This window comes from Dendrobates tinctorius, unplaced genomic scaffold, assembly GCF_039654945.1.
Source record: "Dendrobates tinctorius isolate UK_male_01 unplaced genomic scaffold, ASM3965494v1 ptg000104l, whole genome shotgun sequence".
Lineage (NCBI taxonomy): Eukaryota > Metazoa > Chordata > Amphibia > Anura > Dendrobatidae > Dendrobates > Dendrobates tinctorius.
The window spans coordinates 8977068-9002231 of record NW_027361772.1 but is presented as its reverse complement, the minus strand read 5'-3'; the positions used below and the strand labels follow the sequence as shown (position 1 = coordinate 9002231).

General features: G+C 43.0%; 1 protein-coding gene across 2 annotated transcripts; it reads right to left on the bottom strand.

The window, feature by feature from the left end:
* Positions 1-1576: 1576 nt before the first annotated feature.
* On the bottom strand, positions 1577-23599 carry PTGER1 (prostaglandin E receptor 1). Of its 2 annotated transcripts, XM_073588726.1 has the most exons (4): positions 22642-23599; positions 22059-22395; positions 20669-21535; positions 1577-2211 (listed from the first exon to the last, which is right to left on the bottom strand). In XM_073588726.1, the coding sequence occupies exons 3-4, from the start codon at positions 21476-21478 to the stop codon at positions 1966-1968; spliced, it is 1056 nt and encodes a 351-aa protein (XP_073444827.1). In that variant the 5' UTR covers positions 21479-21535; positions 22059-22395; positions 22642-23599; the 3' UTR covers positions 1577-1965. The 2 variants fall into 2 exon arrangements, with proteins under 2 accessions (XP_073444827.1, XP_073444826.1); XM_073588725.1 differs by having other exon boundaries at positions 22059-23599.
* Positions 23600-25164: the final 1565 nt, after the last annotated feature.

Below are 25164 nucleotides of genomic sequence, written 5' to 3'. Positions count from 1 at the left end.
TCATACACATTAGATGGCTAGTCACACTGAAATTATTTGTACAACTACAATGGGATGGTTACATGGTTCTTTAGAGACTAAATTAAAGGGGAGCTATCACCACCCCAGTCTGTTCCAGTAAACACTTGTATTTCCAATATAATAAAAGCGCCAAAGCCTCTTTTCGTAGAGTCTTGCATTGTTCCATTTTTCTGTTATTCCTCCTAAAAATGTATGAAAAAATTAACTGGGTGTTACCATTTACCTTCCCGAATGGGGAGTGTCTCTCTACAGTATGACACAGTCAGCAATAACAAAGGAATTAAGAACACCCTCTCTCCCCCAGCACCCAGAGACTTGTCTAGAGGGCCGTCAGGTCTTCTTTAAAGGGAATCTGTCAGTAGGATAAACCCTAAAAAAGGTAAAAGGTGGCCACGGTAACTGAAATTGAAAATGAAGTTAAATACAGGGCTATACTACAGCTAAGGACAAGAAAGTATCTGAAAATGCGAATGAGTTTGATTGCAAGTGTTTTTCCTAAAGTGTGGTTCATCTTAAAGAAAATCTGTCAGAAGGATCAACCCTCCTAAGCCGTCTGTTTGTGCACGCAGATCATAGAAAGTTGAATAAAATGATACCTTGAAATCAGCGATCTGATGTCTCCCTTTGAGGATTAATCCTGTCTAACTTTATGGGTAAGTCGCGTCTCCCCTTGAGGATTAGTCCCGTCTCCCCTTGTGGGTAAGTCGTGTCTCCCCTTGAGGGTAAGTCACGTAGTCACGTCTTCCCTTGAAGATAAGTCCCGTTTCCCCTTGAGGATAAGTCCCGTCTCCCCTTGAGGGTAAGTCATGTAGTCACGTCTTCCCTTGAAGATAAGTCCCGTTTCCCCTTGAGGATAAGTCCTGTCTTCCCTTGCGGGTAAGTTGCATCTTCCATTGAGGATAAGTCCCGTTTCCCCTTGAGGATAAGTCCCATCTCCCTTTGAGGGTAAGTCACGTAGTCACGTCTTCCCTTGAAGATAAGTCCCGTTTCACCTTGAGGATAAGTCCCATCTCCCCTTGCGGGTAAGTTGCATCTTCCATTGAGGATAAGTCCCGTTTCCCCTTGAGGATAAGTCCCGTCTCCCCTTGAGGGTAAGTCAAATCTCCCCTTGAGGATAAGTCCTGTTTCCTCTTGAGGATAACTCCTGTTTCCTCTTGAGATAAGTCCCATCTCCCCTTGCGGATAAGTCTCGTCTCCTCTTGAGGATAAGTCCTGTCTCCCCATGTGGGTAAGTCGCGTCTTCCCTTGAGGATAAGTCATGTCTTCCCCTGAGGATAATTCCCGTTTCCCCTTGAGGATAAGTCTCGTCTCCCCTTGAGGGTAAGGCCCGTTTCCCCTTGAGGATAAGTCCTGTCTCCCCTTGTGGGTAGGTTCCATCTTCTCTTGAGGATAAGTAACGTCTGTCACTATACAATCTGGGGTGATCATGTCAGTCTGCAGGGATAAACCCTATCAAAAGAGTAATAGTAACACCCAGTTGAAAATTAAGACAAACATTTCCAGAAGGAAAAATAAAGGTACAATCTAGAGACAATGGCGGAGGTACCTGTCGAACTGCATCACAAATCGGCCAAATGAAAGGAAACTGAACCTCTATTTTTTTTTATTGGTACTAGAAAAGAAGAAGGTAAGATTAAACCGTCCACGTGATTTCTCTTTTGTGAGTTACCAATAGCTGAGGCTCAATTTGTATGAGGAAATCGTGCAGAGCTGATACCTGCCAGCATCTGTGTGTACGGGAGTGTAGTTACTACAGTGATCTTCCCAATATTACCCAAGCTCTGCCAGAAGGTAATAAGACTATCATATTTTGTGAGTGAGTCTTCGGTCATTTTCTATATGTGTATGTATAAGACATCTGGATTCATCTGCGAATACAAGGCTCGTTCACATATGCTGAGAGCTCCCTGAATTATCTCTGTACACTATGTTCATGCATAGAGCCTATAAGTGGCTGATTTCACTGTGGCCAGAGCTCTGAAAGTCCCTCGGATCCCAACGAATTGGTTTTCCACCGCGAACACGTGAAACTCTCACAAAGATGCTGCAGAGGCGACGAAGGACAGAACGTCTGAGGAGGATGTAAACCCAAGGGTCCAAGATCTGGTTACATGAAGCCAAGCGTACCGTGAACAGCAGCCAATCTGGGCGAGGCAGGGGTATGCCGGTCTGTAGCATCACCACCGAGACCTGAGGAGAAGAGGAAGGGGAAAGAGTTTAGAATTGTTTCCTCCCGACGTAGGTATTAGTAAATGCTTGCATTACCCCTAAAATTACATCTTTTTGTAGAAATTGGCTTTTTAGCATTAATCTGATATTCTTCCTGGAAATGTATAAATAAATTGACAAGTGTTTGTAACCTTTAACCTTGTCAAAGGGGTGTGTCCAGGGCCGGACTGGCCATCTGGCAATTATGGCAAATGCCAGAAGGGCCGGTCTGGTCATGGGCTGCCTTGTCTGCTATGTTATTAACAGAATCGGTGTTCTCAAGACACATATACTGTTAAGAGCTGTGACAAAGCACAAAGTCGCTGACTCCGTCTCTTACACCAGAAGACAACAGGTATCATTAGAAATAATATTAATAGGGTAATATTAGTAATACGGTATATCCTAACTAGTGCTTGGGGACAGTGAGAGCATAGGCCTGTGTGATTTAAATTTCAGTCCCAGTCCGTACCTGGGTGTGTCCCTATAGAGTCTGACACTGTCAGTACTGCTGGGACAGCACCAGACTGTACAGAGAAGCCCCCATTGATAAGGGGAATTGTAATGCCCAATTATCAATATAGATATCAAGATATCTGGAATTACTTGGGTTAGGCTTAATTATCCCTTCCTGAACCCAAAGGCATAGCTTTACGTGCTTTTCATTTTTTCTCCTCACTTTCCAATAGGTATAATCTTGTGTTACCATTTGGGGTCCATATGACTTCTTGATCTCTTTTTATTCCATTTTTTTGTATGCAAAGTGACTATAAAAGACCAATTCTGCCATTTTGATTTTTTTATTTTGTTTTGGTGTTCACCGTATCGGATAAATATTATAATATTTTCTTAGTTTGGACTATAATGCTTGCTGTGATGCCAATTTTATTTATATTTATATATCTTTCGTTATTTTAACTTTTTATCAGTTTCCATAGAGTATTTGCACCTGTGTTCACTTCTACCGTACACAGCAATGCTGTCATATTGCAGCGTATCAGTGTCTTGTACTGTTTTCTTATAAAGACCAGTCACAGGTATACAAGAAGATGGACAAGTGAGAAGACGCACAGAGTTAATGCCTAACCGAGTGTCTGCAAGAGAGCACCGCCATCTGCTGGTTAAAGATGATAGGAAAAGAAGCAAGAACTGGTGTGATGTACAGTACATGTTCCCTGGGGGAAGACATTGAAGGAGGCACAAGGTCAGGTGATACCTGTGGCGCAGTTAACAATTATAAAAGGCCCAGGAGGGCAGTGAAGGGGAGGAGTCGACGCCTGAACCTATAGCAAGATGGACGTGTGGTGCAGCAAGGTTGACTTATAGGCGCCTTTACGAGTGACCAGACACAAATGAGGATCCAAGTGAACAGACTGGAGTAAAGAATTGAGTGACCAAACTCAAGTGTGGATCCTAGTGACCGGACCCGAGTAAAGAATCAAGTGATCAAACCCAAGCAAAGAATAGAGTGACCAGACTCGAGTAAGGATCCGAGTGACCAGACTCAAGTGAAGAATCGAGTGACCAAACTGGGACCTGAACAGTGAGGACCAAGTGACCAGGAATAGAGCGATGATCGGGGCCAGAACCGAGTGAGCGGGATCCGAGCCAAGAGAAGCGAGCAGACCGTGTTAGTATGCGCTGGGGTCCTGCTTGCACCAACGCGGCGTCTACTGCGTTGCTGCAAGCAGGACCCCAGCGCATACTAAATTCCTTTGAAGGACCCTATACTGGGCCTATGCTGAAGTATACATAGCGGTTACTGTTACAGGCTTGCAGATCCAACCATTTTGTACTTACCTTTCTTTCATCCTAGTCTTTTGCAGTTGGACTGACGAAGGTCCATGTGGGACCGAAACGTCTCATCAATTTTAGGACAGACTGCAATAAAAATCTTCTTTGGATTCTCTTGTTAAGTTGAGTGCCAAGTTTTAATCGTACAGTACATTGCGAAAGTATTCGGCCCCCTGGAACTTTTCAACCTTTTCCCACATATCATGCTTCAAACATAAAAATACCAAATGTAAATATTTGGTGAAGGATCTACAAGTGGGACACAATTGTGAAGATGAACGAAATTTATTGGTTATTTTAAATTTTTGTGTAAATACAAAAACTGAAAAGTGGGGCGTACAATATTATTTGGCCCCTTTAACATAATACTTTGTTGCACCACCTTTTGCTGCGATCATAGCTGCAAGTCACTTGGGGTATGTCTCTATCAGTTTTGTACATCGAGAGACTGAAATTCTTGCCCATTCTTCCTTGGCAAACAGCTCGAGCTCAGTGAGGTTGGATGGTGATCGTTTGTGAACAGCAGTTTTCAGCTCTTTCCACAGATTCTCGATTGGATTCAGGTCTGGACTTTGACTTGGCCATTCTAACACCTGGATACTTTTATTTGTGAACCATTCCATTGTAGATTTTGCTTTATGTTTGGGATCATTGTCTTGTTGGAAGACAAATCTCCATCCCAGTCTCAAGTCTTTTGCAGACTCCGACAGGTTTTCTTCAAGAATGGTCCTGTATTTGTCTCCATCCAACTTCCCATCAATTTTAACTGTCTTCCCTGTCCCTGCTGAAGAAAAGCAGACCCAAACCATGACGCTGCCACCACCATGTTTGACAGTGGGGATGGTGTGTTCAGGGTGATGAGATGTGTTGCCTTTACGCCAAACATATCATTTGGCATTGTTGCCAAAAAGTTCGATTTTGGTTTCATCTGACCAGAGCACCTTCTTCCATATGTTTGCTGTGTCTCCCAGGTGGCTTGTTGCAAACTTTAAATGGCACTTTTTATGGATATCTTTGAGAAATGGCTTTCTTCTTGCCACTCTTCCATAAAGGCCAGATTTGTGCAGTGTACGACTGATTGTTGTCCTATGGACAGACTGTCTCACCTCAGCTGTAGATCTCTGCAGTTCATCCAGAGTGATCATGGGCCTCTTGGCTGCATCTCTGATCAGTCTTCTCCTTATTTGAGATGAAAGTTTAGAGGGACGGCCGGGTCTTGGTAGATTTGCAGTGGTATGATACTCCTTCCATTTCAATATGATCGCTTGCACAGTGCTCCTTGGGATGTTTAAAGTTTTGGAAATCATTTTGTATCCAAATCCGGCTTTAGGCTATGTGCCCACGTTGTGTTTAAATCCGGACACTGAAAACCGGAATCCTTCCCAGAAATCGCGCGTTTTTTTCTGCGCGATTTCACCGAGATTATGTTCGCGATTTTCGCGTGCGATATTCAAGCACTTTCCAAGCGATTTGAAGCATCGCTTGGAAAGTGATTGACAGGTTGGTCACACTCGTCAAACATATTGTTTGACAAGTGTGAGCAGCTTTTTACTATTGAGGCCACCTATTCGGCATCAATAGTAAAAGATAAAATGTTAAAAATGATTACAAAAATAAAAAATCGGGGTATATTTACCTTCCGACGTCCCGCGCAGTCTCAGCGACGCTCCCGTTCACAGCGATGCCTTGCAAGACCTGTGATGACGTTGGTCTCACGTTGCTATAGCGATCTCACGAGACCGCTAGAGTCACGCGAGATTACGTCATCACAGGACCTTGCCGCAAGGCATTACTGGGAACGCTGAGGCCGGGAATGCAGCGCGGGACGTCAGAAGGTAAATATACCCCGATTTTTTATTCTTTTTTTTACACGGGTATGGTACCCAGGGCCTGGAGGACAGTCTCCTCTCCTCCACACCGTGGGTACCAACCGCACATGAGATGCTTAACTTCGCGCATGGTGGGCATAGCCACATGCGGGAAGTAAGCGATTCTCATGCATTCCTATGGGTGCGGAATCGTGGCAATTCTTTGCGATTCCGCACAAAAGAATGATCATGCTGCGATTTTTTCCGTGATGCGATACCGCCGCGGAAAAAAGCGCAGCATTAGCACAGCATGTGCGGAATGCCATAGGAATGCATGGGGGGCGTTCTGTACACGATTTTAACGTTTTCACACGGAAAATCACCGCAAAAACGCTTAAAAATCACATCGTGGGCACACAGCCTTAAACTTCTCCACAACAGTATCACGGACCTGCCTGTTGTGTTCCTTGGTCTTCATGATGCTCTCTGTGCTTCAAACAGAACCCTGAGACTATCACAGAGCAGCTGCATTTATACGGAGACTTGATTACACACAGGTGGGTTATATTTATCATCATGAGTCATTTAGGACAACATTGGATCATTCAGAGATCTACAATGAACTTCTGGAGTGAGTTTGCTGCACTGAAAGTAAAGGGGCTGAATAATATTGCACGCCCCACTTTTCAGTTTTTGAATTTCCACAAAAATTTAAAATAACCAATAAATTTCATTCAACTTCACAATTGTGTCCCACTTGTTGTTGATTCTTCACCAAAAATTAACATTTGGTATCTTTATGTTTGAAGCATGACATATAGGAAAAGGTTGAAGAGTTCCAGGGGGCCGAATACTTTTGCAAGGCACTGTATATTCACTGGCCTGGGAACCTACTTGTGCACCACTTTGCACGGCTGTGCTACGTTTCACATCAAATTCGATCTTAAATTTTAAACTTCTAAATTTCCCATCTTTTCTTGATGATTTGGTACATTCAGACGTAGAAGTACGTTAAATTACAAGATGGACACACAGAGTCACCTGCAGGCTTAATCTTGGGAGCCAGGCTGTAAATGACAACTATGTTCTTCTGCGTGTTTTCTGCGACATTCCAGGCCCAGTTCTGGATTATGTTATCTTTATTTATACTCGCCTTGCTGCTAGGTTCCCTGAATATAGAGATCCTGTATAATATATACATATCTGTGTTACCCTGGTCATTATTTTGTACACCGTCCTGTTTTGTTTTGCCCATCATATCTTCGCCTTTCACCATACGCCTATTTTTTACCCCTTACCAGGCCTCCCGTGTTGTAGGGATTTGTTATCAATAATTCCTTGTTATCATTAATGAAGCGCTTTTATCCATATAAATTTATTCTCTTATTAATTATGAGACCCCCAAGTTTCTTAACAAATATGAGATCTCTTTCTTTATGTATGGTGGTGAGTTCCGATGTTGGAACGCACATCTTTTTTCCGGGGTAGGCGCACAGTTTAGCTGTGTGTTCCGGCATGGAACGCACAGGCGTACTTCCCTGCATGCACATATCATATCAAATGCATGCTGCGTCCCATCGGCAGTGCTTCCCAGTGGAGGAGCGCACTCAGTATTTTCTGGTCATGAGTACAGTCACATTCTTATGGGCGCACTAATCTAGCTTGATTTGTATCACATACCTCTAGGGGTTAGTCTGGGCCGGCACATTTGCTTTATGAATGTGCAGACAATATGTGTTGGTTGCTCTCTGCACCCAGTATCATGAATGGATATGTATTTAGATGCTACGGGCATGTTTCCTAATCAAAGGCGGCCTATTTAACTTGAACACTTCCTTATCTAGACACACCATATTGGGCAAACTATCCCACTACCATAACTGTATATCACCCTCCTGATGAACCTTTTGGTGAAACGCGTCGAGGCAGTTAGACTTGTACCATTGACATGTATGAAAATAACACACCATAGAATGGTTCTTGGAAGAAATGAGTCTTATGGCTCTTAAAACGACACCTATGGACGTGTTTCTTACTCTTTGCTCCTTGGAAGACCATATTGGCAAGATCCACATGTACAGTGGGTACGGAATGTATTCAGACCCCTTTAAATTTTTCACTCTTTGTTTCATTACATCCATTTGGTAAATTCAAAAAAGTTAACTTTTTTTTTCTCATTAATGAAGGAGTGGCTTCAAAACAACTCTGTGACCATTCTTGACTGGCCCAGCCAGAACTCTGACCTAAACCCAATTGAGCATCTCTGGAGAGACCTGAAAATGGCTGTCCACCAACATTCACCATCCAACCTGACGGAACTGGAGAGGATCTGCAAGGAAGAATGGCAGAGAATCACCAAATCCAGGTGTGATAAACTTGTTGCATCATTCCCAAGAAGGCTCATGGCTGTACTAGCTCAAAAGGTGCTTCTACTCAATACTGAGCAAAGGGTCTGAATACTTATGACCATGTGATATTTCACTTTTTATTTTTTAATAAATTTGCAAAAATGTCTACATTTCTGTTTTTTCAGTCAAGATGGGGTGCAGAGTGTACATTAATGAGAAAGAAATGAACTTTTTTGAATTTACCAAATAGCTGCAATGAAACAAAGAGTGAAATATTTAAAGGGAATCTGTCACCCTTTTTTTTGGCCTATCAGCTGCCGGCATTGATATCAGGGGCTAATCTACAGCATTCTGTAATGCTGTAGATAAGCCCCTGATGTAACCTGAAAGATAAGAAAAACACGTTAGATTATACAACTCACCGAAGGGGGCGGTCCGGTCCAATGGGTGTTGCGATCCGGTCCTGCGCCTCCCATCTTCATACGATGCCGCCCTCTTCTTCCCTTCCTGTAGTAGCTCCGGCGCAGTTGCACTGCTCTGCCCTACTGAGAGCAGAGCAGAGTCCTGCAGTGCGCAGGCGCCAGAAGTCTGGTGCCTGCACACTGCAGTATTCTGCTCTGCCCTCAACAGGGCAGAGCAGTGCGCCTGCGCCGGAGCTACTACAGGAAGGGAAGAAGAGGACAGCATCGTATGAAGATGGGAGGCGCCGGACCGGACCGCAACACCTATCGGACCGGACCGCCCCCTCCGGTAAGTATAATCTAACATGTTTTTCTTATCTTTCAGGTTACATCGGGGGGTTATCTACAGCATTACAGAATGCTGTAGATAAGCCCCTGATGTCAATGCCGGCAGCTGACAGGCCAAAAAAGGGTGACAGATTCCCTTTAAAGGGGTCTGAATACTTTCCGTACTCACTGTACTTACACTACAAGATGAATGGCATATCGACAAGAGAAGTAGTCAACCAGTCTCCACCAGAACAGATGACATGGGAGTTCTGTGTGACAATTTCCAGAATTTACTCAATTCTAGAAAATTTGGAGACCATTGACCTACACCAGGAGGTAGATTCGGCACCCGTAATATATGGCTGACAGGTAGATGGGACCTGATTCATGGACAAGTTCTTTGAATCAGCACCTGCATATTGGCGGAGTACATCCTAAACCAGGAGCAGTCACAGACAGATGAGGAGCCCTGTGCAAGAACAATATGAAGGCCCTGTACAGCCCAATAATTCATCATAACGCACAATTCCGCCTGTTTTGGAGGTGGATGTGGCTCCGTTACCTTTCAGGCCCCTATGGGGCTGCCCAGGTTGGACCCATGGTATGTCCGCCCCTGCCCTAAATATAAATAGTTACAATAATTATAATATTACCCAAACAGGGCTTTAGTTCAGCATGGAATAAAGCAACATATAGGGTTAATGAGTTAATATGTAAAGCATTGGATTTTTTCCTCTTCCACATTGCCGTTGACATAGAACATGGATTATTAGAATGACTGAACTTGAATCTCTTTCACCTCATCCACTATGTGATTGTGCAGGAATGAGAAAACTTGAAAGCGTAGAGGCAGCACAGGAAAAAGTGCAGAGACGGGAGCAGGGGCGTACATAGAAATCATGGGGCCCCATAGCAAAAGTCTGAATGCCCCCCCCCCAAAAAAAAATAAAAATAAATAAATAAAATCAACAGGTGCTCTTAACTCCAGGCGTGCATGTTATAGGTCAAACAATTAATTTTATAGCTAGTCTTTGATTTTTTTCAGTTCTCAGCATGTATGTGCTGCTGAGAACAATAGTAATCTATGCACACAAAACAATCTATACTGATCATCCTGTGAGCATAAGAAATGCCAAAATGGGCTATCAGCTATTGGCCAACAAGTAGCTGATTGATTGTCAATATATATCACATTTAGCAAGGCAGAAGAATAAATCATTGGTGGCTCAGTGGTGTGTATATATATATATATATATATACTGTATATCGCACACAGGACGCTGTATATCGAACACAGGACGCTGTATATCACACACAGGATGCTGTATATCGCACACAGGACGCTGTATATCGCACACAGGACCCTGTATATCGCACACAGGACGCCGCTGTATATCGTACACAGGACGCTGTATATCGCACACAGGACGCTGTATATCGCACACAGGACGCTGTATATCACACACAGGACCCTGTATATCGCACACAGGACCCTGTATATCACACACAGGATGCCGCTGTATATCGCACACAGGACGCTGTATATCGCACACAGGACCCTGTATATCGCACACAGGACCCTGCATATCGCACACAGGACGCCGCTGTATATCGCACACAGGATGCTGTATATCGCACACAGGACGCTGTATATCGCACACAGGACGCCGCTGTATATCACACACAGGATGCTGTATATCACACACAGGAGGACGCTGTATATCGCACACAGGACGCTGTATATCGCACACAGCACAGTGAGGGGACACATTTAACAAAAAAATTCCACCCCCAGCCGGGCTCACCATCTGAAGGGTTAACTCATGTGCATTTATTTATAGCCCACAACTCCACATCTCCTCCTCTCCTGACCGCTCCTCCCCCCAGATGAGTCACAGTCAGGCTTCACTAAGCTGCCAGGCGCCAGAAAAAAAAAAAACTTGGCTGTTCTCCCTGCAGAGCCGGCTCATTTAGTTCGCAGCAGGGAGCCGGCTCTTTGAATAGGATCGTTCACGAACGACACATCACTACTGAAGAAGCAGTGTTATGTCACAATTCACAGGGAGGAAGCCAAAGTCCTTCACACACCTCATCCACCTCCTGACAGACGGCTGGGTCTCCTCCCTCCTCCCAAGGAGCAACATCTTAACTCCATCTTGCGAGCTCATGTTCTGCAGGGGGAACACACAACGCTCTGCTACATCCTGACCAAGCACAGCCCACCACTGACAGACAGCCTATACGTGCAGACAGGACCCTTCATTATAACACATCACCTTGTACATGTAGCCCATCAGCACCAGAGACCCTTCTGCTTCCTGCAATGCACCTGTGCTGATCCTTCTAGTGATGTGTCGGTCGCGAATGATCCGACACAAGAGTCGGCTCCCTGCTGCGAATGATGGGAGCTGGCACCCCAGTGAGAGCCACTAAAATCCTTGACTGGCTCTCACTGGGTGTAAAATCCCGGCATTCGGCAGGCATAACTCCGCCCACCCGAACAAAACTCCACCCACTCAGCAATGTAATAGGGTCTTAGAAAGTGGGTGGGGCTTATGCAGCAGGTGGGCGGAGTTATGGACGCCTGAGCACCTAAGCAATAGGGATCCATTAGGGATCCATTTAGGATCCAAAAAGAGCAGGCTCTTTTTGGTGAGCGGAGCCGTGAGAGCCAGATCACCAAAAAGAGCCGGACTGCCCATCACTAGCTCCCTCCTCTGGCTGCTAGGAGGCGTGGCGTTCTTATGCAAATCCAGCCAGAGACTTCAGCCAACTGCTGACCAGGAAACAAGGAAAGGGGAGCTTCAAGGGGCCCGGCCAGTGGGTATACAGCGGACCGTCGGCCGTTGCTTACATTTAATTAAAGGAGATAGTACTGTGTCAGCACAGCACAGCTGCCAAACCACAGCGGCCGTCGCGGGCCCCCTCACCTCTCCGGGCCCCATAGCAGCTGGTGGTTTGCTACTATTGACGGTACGCCCCTGGACAGGAGAGAGGGGATCATATATGGCGTTAAAAAAAAAAAGGTGAAGAAAACCAGAAGAGTTAAAGTGGCGATGCTGATACATCCCAGAGTTAAAAATGAAGAGACAAAGAGAGAGCATAAAAGACAAAACAATAGGCAACACGGGGTGGTGACGGTGGTGGCATCAGGTCACCAGACAACAGAAAAGACCCAACAGTCCTAAAGTATTAACCCGTTTTTATTTTTCTGGTGATGGAGCTGTGGGAGAGCTTATTTTTTAGCATCGTGACCCAACATTTTTATTGATGCTAACTTACGGTACATATGATTTTTTGATCGTTTTCAGTTGCATTTTTTATGGAATTGTGGTGACAAAAAATGCAAATCCAGAGTTTAGATTTTTCTTTCCTCTCTCTATTTCAATTGGGAGTTAGATTCTAGGAAAAAAAAAGCCCCACTGGACAATGTGAAAATTACCAGATATCTATTTTTTTTTTTAAAGCAAATTGTGGAAAAAAATGGCAAAAATGTGTAAAAAAAATACATTTAAAACAAAAACCTGATTTAAACAATATGTCATTTTCTGATGATAGCTTCCCCTTAAAGAACTTGATGGTGTGTAGTAATAATGGAATTCATGTGTTCATTAAATGCAGAGTTCTGTTACATACAGTTTGTATATATATCTACATATAGCTTATGCCTTCACAAATGCCAAGGCCCCTTCTGCAGACTCAGAGGTGCCAGGATCACGGCTTGTCACACTTTTCATGACAGTAATGCAAGCCGTGTCTGTTCCACTATGCCAACAGCGGTATCGTCTCTGTGTATAGTATATATGCTGCTGTGCCAGTTCATTTATTTCTATTTTTCCCTATGACCAGCCCCTATATACTGTATACATAACTTTGCTGATGTGCCTATCTCTTTATACTGTATATAACATAATTCATGCAGGAAAGAATATATATACCGTGCCTTGAAAAAGTATTAATACCCCGTGAATATTTCCACATTTTTTTCACGTCCACACCCACAAACATAAATGTATTTTATTGGAATTTTATGTGATATACTAACACAAAGTAGTAAGCATTTGTGAAGCGTAAAGGTAATGATACATGGTTTTCTAAATATTTTAAAAATATAAATCTGAAAATTGAGACATGCATTTATATTCAGCCCCCCTAAGTTAATATTTTGTAGGACCATCTTCTCTGACCAGTGTCCCTGTCCCTGCTGAAGAAAAGCATCCACCACCATGTTTGATGTGGGGATGATGTTTTTAGGGTGATGTGTTATTTTTCCGCCACACATAGCTTTTCCATTGAGCCAAAAAAGTTTGACTTTGGTCTCATCTGTCCAGAGCACCTTCTTCCACAAGCTAGTTGTGTGCCTGTGACAGAGACACGGGTGAAGTGATGGAGGGGAGATACGTGTCAATGCGCATGATGGCGTCAGTGATGTAAAACCAGAATAGGTTCCTCCAGCACACTGCATGTTGGGACGGGTTATATAAAGTTATATGATGGGCTCGTTTTAGTGGACCTCCATAGAGCGGGTGGGAGGAGGTCCACTTATCTCCATCTGCAGTGTTCTTACAGGACTTGTGTGATGTCAGGATCATGTGATCAGTCACATGATGGAGTCACAAGGTCTGAGCTTAAATGGCTGACTGCCATAGCTTCCAGGGTTCAGTGGTTCCTGGAGATATAGGACTCAAGGAAGTTGTGTGCTCTATCTGAATAGTGGACATTGCTGCCTGTGAGCGTGCAGATCCCGCTGGGAAAAAGGACTGTTTTTTTGTTTCTTTGTTTTGCCTGGAGGGCCATGTTTACTTTCCCAGCTTGGTTTATGCTGGTACAATAAACCAAGCCTTTTCTTAAAGAGACAGTGTTCCAGTGATACCTCTATGTCCAGCCGAATGAGTCGCTCTACCACAGTCCCCTGCATGGGTTTTTGCAAACTGCAAACGTGACTTCTAATGGCTTGTTTTATAAAATAGCTTCTTTCTTGCCACTATTCCATAAAGGCCAGATTTGTGCTGTAATAGTTGTCCTGTGGACAGATTCTCCCACCTGACCTATAGATTTCTGCAGCTCTTTCAGAGTGACCATTGGTTTCTTGACCGCTTCTCTATTTAGTGCTCTCCTTGCTTGGAATGTCAGTTTTGGTGTACGGCCATGTGTTGGTAGGTTTACAGTTGTGCCATACGTCTTCCATTTTGGCATGATAGATTGAACAGTGCTCCGTAAGATTTCAGAGATTGGGATATTTCTTATAACATAACCCTAACTCCAGAATATAACTCTTCTCCACAACTTTATCCCTGACATGTCTGGTGTGTTCCTTTCTTTTTATCATGCTGTTTGATCCCAAGTTTTCTCAAACAAACCTCTGAGGCCTTCACAGACCTGTAGTTATAGTCAGAATATTGAGAATAAATCACACATAGTTGGACTCAATTTACTAATTACGTGATTTCTGGAAGCAACTGGACACTTAGGATTCTATTTAGGGGCATCAGACTACAAGGGGTTGAATACAAATGTACGTCATCCCAATTTTCAGATTTATATTTTACACCTTATAAATACTTACGGTACTACTTTGTGTTAGAATACCACATAAAATCACATATAAGTTGGTGGCTGTAACATGAAAAAATGTGGAAAAATTCACAGGATATAAATACTTTTACAAGGCACTATATATATATATACTGTGTATATATATCAGTCCACCAACAACAGTGCCTGTCTCATTATATATACACTAGTCCATCAACATTGCCAGTCTCTTTATATTTACCCCTGCAGTGTCTTAGAACATATGTGAGGCTTCCAAAACAAAAAAGGAAAATCTCCAGACTCTTAAAAGAGACGTCAAATCTCCAGGGTCTCTCTGGAACTTCACAGAATGTAAAGAATCTGAAAGATTTCACGTGCCCCAGCATTGTGAGGAAACGGGGAAGAGGAATTTGGAACAAGCAGAAAATGAAAGGGGAATGGGCAGTAAGGGGCATATCAATAACAAAGGGCTTGCTAAATCCCAAAATTGCCTGCAGTGTGTTGTCCACAATCCCAGATACTAACCATGTAAACTTCTGGCAAAAATTAAGAGACCACTGCACAGTTTTATAAAAATCAGCTTCTCTACATGTCGGACAGCCATTCCATTCCAGTGTGCTTCTGATTAGGTGATCACCTGAACCAAATCTAATTTAACAAAGGAAAGTATAAAATACCCTGCTGTGGTGTTCACAATCCTCTTGCAATAGGACAAGCTGGATGGCAAAACAAGTGCTAGTAATATCCCAAATGTAATAGGAATGATAAAATAACATTTAACCATGCCAAAAGAGTTGAAACAAAAAGTCTTGAGTGAGGAAAAGAAGGGCTCAATTCTGGCTTTACTAGCATAGGACTACAGTGAGCATCATGTTGCCTCTATCATTAAAATTTCTAAGACGGCAATCCATTCCAACAAGGTCAAGCAGCAGACATTGGGGATAACAAAGCTACAGACTGGCAGAGGGCAAAAACGACTCTCCACCGAGCAGGATGACCATCATCTTATTTAAATGTCAATCAGCAACCGCAGGATGACATCAAGTGACCAACAAAAGGAATGGCAAATGGCAGCTGGGGTGAAGTGCACGGCAAGAACAGTTCATAATAGGCTTCTAAAGGCAGGGCTCAAGTCATGTAAAGGTAGAAAAAAGCCTATCATCAATGAGAAGCAAAGGAGAGCTAGGCTGAAGTTTGCCAAAGACCATAAGGATTAGACCATAGAGGACTTGAGTAAGGTAATTTTCTCTGATGAGTCTAATTTTCAGCTTTGCCCAACACCTGGTTGTCTAATGGTTAGACGGAGACCTGGAGAGACGTACAAGCCACAGAGTCTTGCACCCACTGTGAAATTTGGTGGAGGATCAGTGATGATCTGGGGATGCTTCAGCAAGGCTGAAATTAGGCAAGTTAATCTTTGCGAAGGACGTATAAATCAAACCGCATACAAGGTTATCCTGGTAAAACAGTTGATTCTTTCTGCTCAGGCAATGTTCCCCATCTCTGAGGACTGGTTTTTCCAGCAGGACCATGCACCATGTCACACAGCTAGGTCAATCAATGTGTGGATGAAGGACCACCACAATAAATCCCAGTCATGGCCAGCCCAATCTCCAGACCTGAACCCCATTGAAAACCTCTGGAATGTAATCAAGTGGAAGATGGCTAGTCACAAGCCATCAAACAAAGAAGAACTGCTTAAATTTTTGTACCAGGGGTGGCATAAGGTCACCCAAAAGCAGTGTGAAAGACTGGAGGAAAGCATGCCAAGACGCGTGAAAGCTGTGATTAAAAATCATGGTTATTCCACAAAATATTGATTTCTGAACTCTTCCCGAGTTAAAAAAACATTAGTATTGTTGTTTCTAAACGATTATGAACTTGTTTTCTTAGCATTATTTGAGGTCTGGAAGCACTGCAGTTTTGTTATTTTGACAATTTCTCATTTTCTGAAAATAAATACAAAATTTATTGCTTAGAAATTCGAAGACATGTTGTCAGTAGTTTATAGAATACAAGAGCAGTTTACATTTTACTCAAAAATATAAGAGCGCAATAAGGTTTTGTCCAACATAAATGATTAGTAAAAAAGTAACAGAACTGCTCGCTTAATAGGGTTGTGTGTGACACAACACCTAAAAAGCTCACAATCCAGATGCTGCAGCTTCCTGTGGATAAGCCAGAATTAGACGACCATACATTGGATACATTGGATGTATGGTTTTCCTGAGGAAGGAGTCAGTGGACTCTGAAACGCGTAGACAATAAAGATACATTTTTACTTTACTACTGGTTTGTCCTGACTCCAGAGAGAGCAGAATAATTTCCATTCCCGGCATCTAATTCTGAAGTATGAGCAAAAGAAGCAAAATATTGCGCAAACAAGTGATGCACCACAATCTGTAAACTTTTGTACCCCTCATCCCTAAACAATTTTTGCAGCTTGGCTGGGGGGCTATCCAGCTGAAAGAGGGCACTAACATTCATCAGGCTGGGCCACCGTCTTCCAAAAATTTCTCCATGGCCCTGTTTTTATGTTCACAGGCCCATTGTAGGTGCTTTCAGCAGTTGACAGGAGTCATCATGAACACTTTGAATCATCTGGGGCAATGCAGCCCCGCATGCAGAAATTTGCAATTTTTGCGTGTTCTGACACTTTTCTATCATGGACAGTATTTTTTTCATCCTTGTCAACAATTTAAGCTACAGGTCCAGCTTCATGTGATTGGACCAAATAGGCACTAGTGATCGCTTTCATGCACATAAAAGAACATTGGGCTCCCATGACCCTATCGATACGTCATCAGTTGTACTTCTTTGGGCCACTTTTGGTTGGTACTTACCAATGCATACCAGGGACAGCCAACACAACCTACCATTATAAAGTTTCTCCGACCCAGTTATTTACCATCACAATTTGGACTTTGTCAAAGTGGCTCAGATCTTTGTGCTTGCCCACTTTTCTTCCTCTAACACATGAACTGTGAACATTTTTAGGTAGGTGTGGTAAAATGCTGCAAAGTACGAATGCTTTTAAATATATAAATTAATAGTAAATAATGTAATAGTTTATGGTTTGTTTTATTAAGTATCAAAAGGCAAAGTGAATTCACAAAAGAGAAATCTAAATCAGATCAATATTTGGTGTGACCGGTCTTTGCCTTTAAAATAACCTCAATTCTCCTAGGTACACTGATCACCTGTACACAGGTCTTGAAGGATCTTGGCAGAGAGGTTGTTCCAAACATCTTGGAGAACTAACCACAGATCTTCTGAGAATGTCGCTTGTGTAAATCTTTCTACCTCTTTATGTAATTACAGACAGACTGGATGATGTTGAGATCAGAACTTTCTGGGGGCCATATGATCACTTCCAGGACTCCTTGTTCTTCTTTACTCTGAAGATAGTTCTTAATGACACTGGCTCTATGTTTGCGGTCATTGTCCTGCTGCAGAATAAAGTTGGAGCCGATGAGACGCCTCCCTATTTCTCAGTACTGAGTACACCATTATTCCTTATCAAATCTCCGACTCCATTGGCTGAAATAAAGCCCCGAACTTTTCAGGACCCTCCCCCCCCCCCGCTTCACAATTGCCTTCAGATACCTATTATTGTACCATTCTTCTGTCCTCCATAGAACAAACTGCCATCTTTTACAGCCAAATATTTCACATTTTGACTCATCAGTCCAGAGCCCCTCTCCCATTTGGTTTTTAGCCACCGTTCTTGACTGATGACGACTTCTTTCCAGAATTCTTTAGATTGGTGTAACAGGTCCCACTGTATGAATTCTGAGTTGATGGCACTGCTGGATTCTCCAAAATTCAAATGGAAGTAAGCATGATATGTCTTTCACCTGCTGCACTAAGTTTCCTGGGCTGACCACTGCGTCCATGATCCTCAATGTTGGCCATTTCTTGGTGCTTCTTCAAAAGAGCATGCACACCGCTTCTTTGAAACCCTTTTTGGTGAAATCCTTGCCTGGGACAGACTTTGCTAATGTAGTATAACTACCTTATGTCTTATTGCTGTGCTCAATCTTGCCATCGTGTGACATGTGACATGAAACTGTCTTACACAACCTCACATTTGTAGAAATATTTTTCTGTTTACTGACCTGCTTTAAAGGGAATCTATCAGCAGATTTTTGCTATTTAATTTGAAAGAAGCAATGTAGGGGCAGAGAGTCTGACTCCAGGGATGTACCATATGCTCAGCAGCTTGCTGTAGTTTCAATGCAATCAATGATTATCAATGCAGTACTAGATGTCGCTAGCTAATCTGTATAACCCTGTCCCTACCATTAATTGTCAGCTTGCTGATAATGTGCAGTGTACACGGGAAGCTGCCACTCAGTGGTGTGGGTGGGGTTATACACAGCTCAGCATTCTGACCACTGCTACATCTACAGCAGAGAAAACATGGAATCTATCAAAACTACGCCAAGCAGCCCAGTAATTGACACATTACTAGAATCAGGCTCCCTGCCCCTACATTATGCTGCTCTCAGATTACATAGCAAAAACCTGATGACAGAATTAGATACAGCCTCCTACCCAGCTGTTTCCGTTTCAGTTATTACCAAGCTGCGTATGAAAACGATGATCCTTTGTCACCAGTTTGGTATAATTGATTACTCATATACCTGACTACAATCCTAAAAAATCCCTGACTTTGTACAAGTGTACCTGGAAGAATGGATGACATTTTGGAGACAAATGGTGAATACACTTAATAATAATGATGTGACTACATTTCTCTTTTGCTCATTCACTTTGCAGTTTGTTAATGGATAAACCTAAACTATTAACACTTCTGTTTTTGAAAACATTGTTACTTTGCGGCATGTTTTCCACACCTGCCTAAACTTTTGCACGGCACTGACCATTTGGTATGTTAGTAATAAGTAGGAGTCTACGCTCCCATTATGAGCTTTTGATATTGCAGATTTTCTGCACCCATTAAGTCAAATAAGTTACTTGCATTTTTTTTCTTGCAAAACATGCAGCGTCAAAAACTCACCAAAAACGCATAGTGGGAACATAGCCTTATGGTTAGGAGTATGACTACATGACCAGACTGTATCAGCTTGGTTGTCTACGCTTGCATCTGTCTACACTTCTTCTGTTTGGAGGTGCCGGTCAGTCTTTTTAATACTAGACCTGACATTGGGGTGTGTTCCATGCGGTCTCTCCCTGTCCAGCTGCCTTGATCAAAATAACCCTGGTTTCCTAATCTATGGGGGCGTCATAATAGGACTTTTAGCAAACATTAAGGTTTCATCCGGTTTATAAAACTACTTTGTGACTTCCATGCCTTTCTCGTGTTAGTATGTAATATAATGTCAGTATCATCCATGCCCACTTTCCCTTACCAAGATATGAACCTACAGACCCCATAATATCAAAATTCGAATGATGTGCTGCGGTATTACGGCAATGCACTGAAGTGTCGCACTTAGAATATTGCTCAATGGTTTCCGGCACTGCCATTCCATGCACTGATGTAGCAGGGTTGAGTTTGTCAGGAAACTGTTCGTTTTGTGTATTTTAGTAACTAGCTGGGGACAATACTGAGAATTTGTGCCAAGTGCAGATCTCAGCTCTGCTACATTTAGATATGTCTTGTGGTTCTCGTACCTACTTTTCCAACTATTGGGCTAAATTAAATGCATTTTCCTGCTCATATTTTTAGTAGGGAAAGCACAATCTGTGAACAATCAGTCTTGGTGCAACGGGATCAGAAGGGAGGACTCGTATTTGGCACTTGGGAGGACTAATGGATGTAGCTAGCCATATAGACTGGGCACCAGAACCGTCTGGCAGCCAAAACTTCTGCCTATAAAAAAAATGTTGGACTGTGGGATGAGGGCTTGTGTGGTGTTATTTATCTGTCTTGGCAGCCTTAGTAGACTGGATGTCATTCATTGAAATGATTGAGAGTCTACTGGGGGTTAAGTGCTTTGGTTAATGGATGGTGTTGCTCTCGCAGGGGTGGTTCTAAATTGGTTGCAAATTGAACTGGAGACAGCATCTTGGACAGATTTGTTAAGGCTCAAGCCGACACGGTTTGGATGTGATCATTGCTTTTTCAGAGTCATAAAACCTTTTGTTCTGAACTTAAGGTGGATATTCATAATGTCAGAGGTGTGAGAAGGATTCTTAATACATCACGAATACTCTAGTCATGCAGAGGAGAGAATAGGAACATAAAGGTCCTCACCAGTATTGGGCTCCAGCAAACGCAAGAAACAATGGTGATGGCCAACAGTTGCACCATCATCTCCAAGTCATGGGAACGGGCACTTCGACGCCTCCTCCTGCGATCTTCCCCCAAAGCACGCAAGATTCGAGCCCGAAGCAAGGTAACTCCAACTATCAAATTGCACACCAATGCAGCCACCAGTGATCCAAGACCAAGACCAGAGAATAGTAGGCAAAATCCAGGAGGATCCTGTAGAAAGCACCAGGTTCCTGAAGGTTGCAGTCCATATGTACCATAACCAAGCAGCGGTAGAGTAGATACCAGGAGAGCTGTAGCCCAAGCTAAACCAAGGCCAATTCGAGCACGGGTTTGGGTAACAACAGCTGAATGCCATAGTGGTCTTGTAAGTCCAATACAACGCTCACATGCCATAAGAAGCCCAAGTAGTAGAGGAGAAAGTCCAAAAAATACCATGCAACCCCCAAGAAACTGACATCCAGCCATTGGTAATTTTCCATTAGAATAGAGCCATAGGACAAAGGATCCAGTTATGAGATGTCCAGCCAAGTCTGTCAAAAGGAGTCCAGAAGCCAAAAGTAGAAACTGTGCCCTTGATCTTCGAAGTTTTCGGGAGTGGGCGTAGGCTCGCGCCAGGATCCAGAGGCCCAGGGCATTTGATAATGCCCCAATGGCCATGGAGAGGGATGGAAGAAGAGGAGTAGCTGTAGGTGGACGGGTTGATGGTGGAGTAGAGTAGAAGGGAGAAGTTGGGGGAAAGGAAGGAAACACAGTGGAAAAGGAAGAGTTGGGGTATAATGGTGGATACATCGGTGGAGAAGACAGGTTTAGTTAGGATGATGGAAAGTGTTATAAATAAATGAGAGACTATAGAAGAAGATGATAGAGTTGGTAGGAATTATGCAACAATGAAAAAAAGATGGTGGATAAGGTATACAAGGAAAGGAAGGTGGCATAAGAAAACGAAAAGGAAACCAAAGTTAGTATCAGTATAGTTAAATACTACCCCTACAATGTATGGATGTAGCAGATACATAATGTTGGACTACCGGTAATCAAAATTAAATGGTGACAGGACAATTGTGTACAAGATAATTGTGTACGGACTATTGTGTACAGACAATTGTGTACAGGCCAATTGTGTACAATGACAATTGTGTACAAGGCAATTGTGTACAAGGCGATTGCCCTGTACACAATTGTCCTTGTACACAATTGGCCTTGGACACAATTGGCCTGTACACAATTTTCTGTACACAATTGTCCGTACACAATTATCTTGTACACAATTGTCATGGAACCAAAATAAATTATAGAAAACTACATTTAGCGCTCCTTCATCTCCCAAGAACAAAACAGGTCTAGCGAATCTCAGCACTTTCATACTCACCCCTGTGTGGGGTATCTTGAAGTCACTTGCATGACAATCCCAGGGTGTGTCTCTGGTTTGCCCACAGTCCATGATGTCTGGTTATCTCACTTCACACTATCTAGTAATATAATAACGTAATGAAGTGTCCTCCTGGACTGTAGTCGTTTCTCTTTCTGCTCAATATCTTCTTAATATCAACACATCTTTTTCTTATTGTGTCTTCGTGAACTTGATCTGCCTCTCTGTGATATCTCAGAGCTCAGTCTTCTGCCGTCTGTACTTCAACCTCCCTATCTCACAAGCACCGAGTCTAAAGCTTCTCTCATCCTCCCCTGGATGGTGCCTCCTCCTCTTTCTGAAAGGACCAGAAGAAGAGAGTAAAGGCTCAGAAATCAGCAAGAAGAACAAAGAAAAGCAAATTAGAAAAAGTTACAAGACTTGAAAAATATGAGGGACCCAAAAAGTTAGATAAGGTCCACATATGAGATGGAGACCAGCATCTTCTACTCTTCTCCATGAGCAATGACTGTGAAATAAAAGGGTTAAAGTCATCTTGCTAATTATTATATGTCGTTAAGAGGCAAAGATCCTACATGCTCACCTGTCCTAATGGTAAAGATCCCCTTACTGCTGATATCTCCCCAGCTTGTCCACAGCCGCTTGTCCATAGTATTTGGCCCATGCCCGGTGGCTAGTAAATAAGTCTATCATCTCTTAGTTTTCCATCTCTATCTGCTTAGTTCTCGCTTCTGTCTTCCCCTGGCAGAAATTCATGTTTATCAAGACTTCTGGCCTTTGTATGATATCAAAAATAACCCCCACCCCTCAGACACATTCTGTTCTGCAGAGGGTGCCGCTCCTAATAAGGCAGCAAGTCCTTAGAGATTCCCCAATTCCAGGACCCTGGAAAACTTCATTCTTTGCATTACTAGCCGTACTGAAACCGCTGCAGTGACAGAGGTGTGAATATCAGGTCGCAGTCTGATGACCGCATCGCAATGCTCCGACTGGCCGATGGCTTGCCTAACCCGAGCATGATGGCCTGTATTTCTATGCAGCTGTCACGCTCAGGTCACGAGAGCTACCGCTCAGTCCAACCATTCCGATACGATCGTTGTCCATGTTACACGGCCGTCTATGTCCTCAGGATACGACCTACAAGAGGACAGCACAAAGCAGAGAATATAATGGAGAGAGGGTTTTGCATGAGATCTGGATCGTTTAGGCCTTAAAGGGGTTGTGTAAGGGTGTGACAGGGACTGTCATACGCCTCGCTCCCTGAAACCAACGTTTACAAGACGTGTATTCAGATATGTGGATATTATTGGTTTCTTCTTAGCAGTGTAAAATGTAAAGTGCATAAAACCTTATAAGCACTAATTTATGCGGTTCTTCTAAGGAATGGTGATTAGTTTACAATTTTATTAGTGTATAAGATATAGGGAAAGTATAGGGCACAGTTTAATGCTTAAGTTAGTGATAGCTAGTAACTTTAGATACCTAAGTACATAAGGTATAGTATAGGGATAATGGTTTAGAGCAGTGTTTCCCAAACTCCAGTCCTCGTGGACCCCAACATGTCATGTTTTCAGGATTTCTTTAGTATTTCACAGGTGATGGAAATATCATCAAGGCATCAGGAATTCTCTCACATGTGTAACACTATGGAAATCCTGAAAACATGACCTGTTGAGGTCCACGAGGACTGGAGTTTGTGAACCACTTGTTTAGAGTAAGAAAGGGAAATAGTCAGTGATAGGCAAATTAGTTATAGGAAGTAGGACACAGGTTTAGATGTGGTGAATACGTTTGGGACCAGCTGGGACCAGCTATGGGAGAAGTTGTTGTCATCTAAAAGGTGAGCACTTCCTGGTTAGATTAGATTGAGAAATAAAGTTTTAGTAAGAGTTCAAAGCCAGAAGGCTCAAGAAGTTCACAGTGTTCTGGCTGTATGAGAATCTCAGCAGTGATTCCTGTAATGTTCTGGGGCCTACGACCCAAACTAGGCCCTGGGAAGTGTGCCTTATTCTTTTCCAACAAGTGGCAGCCGGACGGAGAAATGAGTAAGGGAGACGGAACGGGTCTTGTTAATAATGCAGAGCCCGACAAAGTATCCCCGGGGGTTGAAGGAGCCAGTAAGCAATGGGATAGCTCGGGCTGAATTAACGAAGAACACGGACATGTACTGTGCTGTATCATCAACTGAATTTAGACTGTTAAGTACAGTTGAACTAGTTGTTAAGAAGCAAGTGTCCCCCTGATTTGTGTGCGGCTGATGCTGGACCCAAGGACATGGATGCAGCAGAGGCCTCCGGCCTGAAAGTGAGTACACCACACTGCACACAGCACAACATTAATGAACAAGCACACCTTTTATCTGTAGGGTGCCAGGGTGTGGGAACGCAGCTCCTTGACCATGACTACCGCCCTGCGCACCTTACAGTTGTCCAACGGGTTGACAATTTTTTTTCTATTTTTACTTAAATTCAGGTATTTGGGGCTAAAAATCTATTTTGTAGTTAGATTTTACTAAAAATTTTGTATCATTTGACTTTTATTGACTCTTTGATTTCCAGTACATTCAGCTTTGATGTGGTGTGTGATCATAAATCAGCGGAGAAGAGCTAAAAAAAAAAACACAGATAAAAGAGTTACAATCAATGCCAGTTGAATGATTGATTCTCAGTTAGCTCATTCTACAACCAGCAATAGACAGTGCGACCCAGAGGCTATAGGAGACAAATGATGCAACATTTATATTGAAACCCAATTGCAAAAATGATATGTAATGCCAATAACATGCACTGATAAAAAAAAAACCTGCAAAGGTAGACAACTCTTAATGGAAGGAGGATCACAGGAATACAGATGTCTGGAGAGTTTACTGCTAAACGGATAAGAATATACATTAAAGGTCTATTACAGGAAAATGGATATTTCAAGAAACACCAAGATGAGACCTCTGAATATTGTATTAAGCTTTTCCTGCTGGAAATACAAATTAATGATGTTAAAAGGGTTGTCCAGCCACATACAAAAGACATAAATAGTAAAACTCACCATGTCAATCCCTTGCAGCTCCTGTGCCAATCGTTTCTTGGTCCCCTGCAGGTTTCTTCTCCAG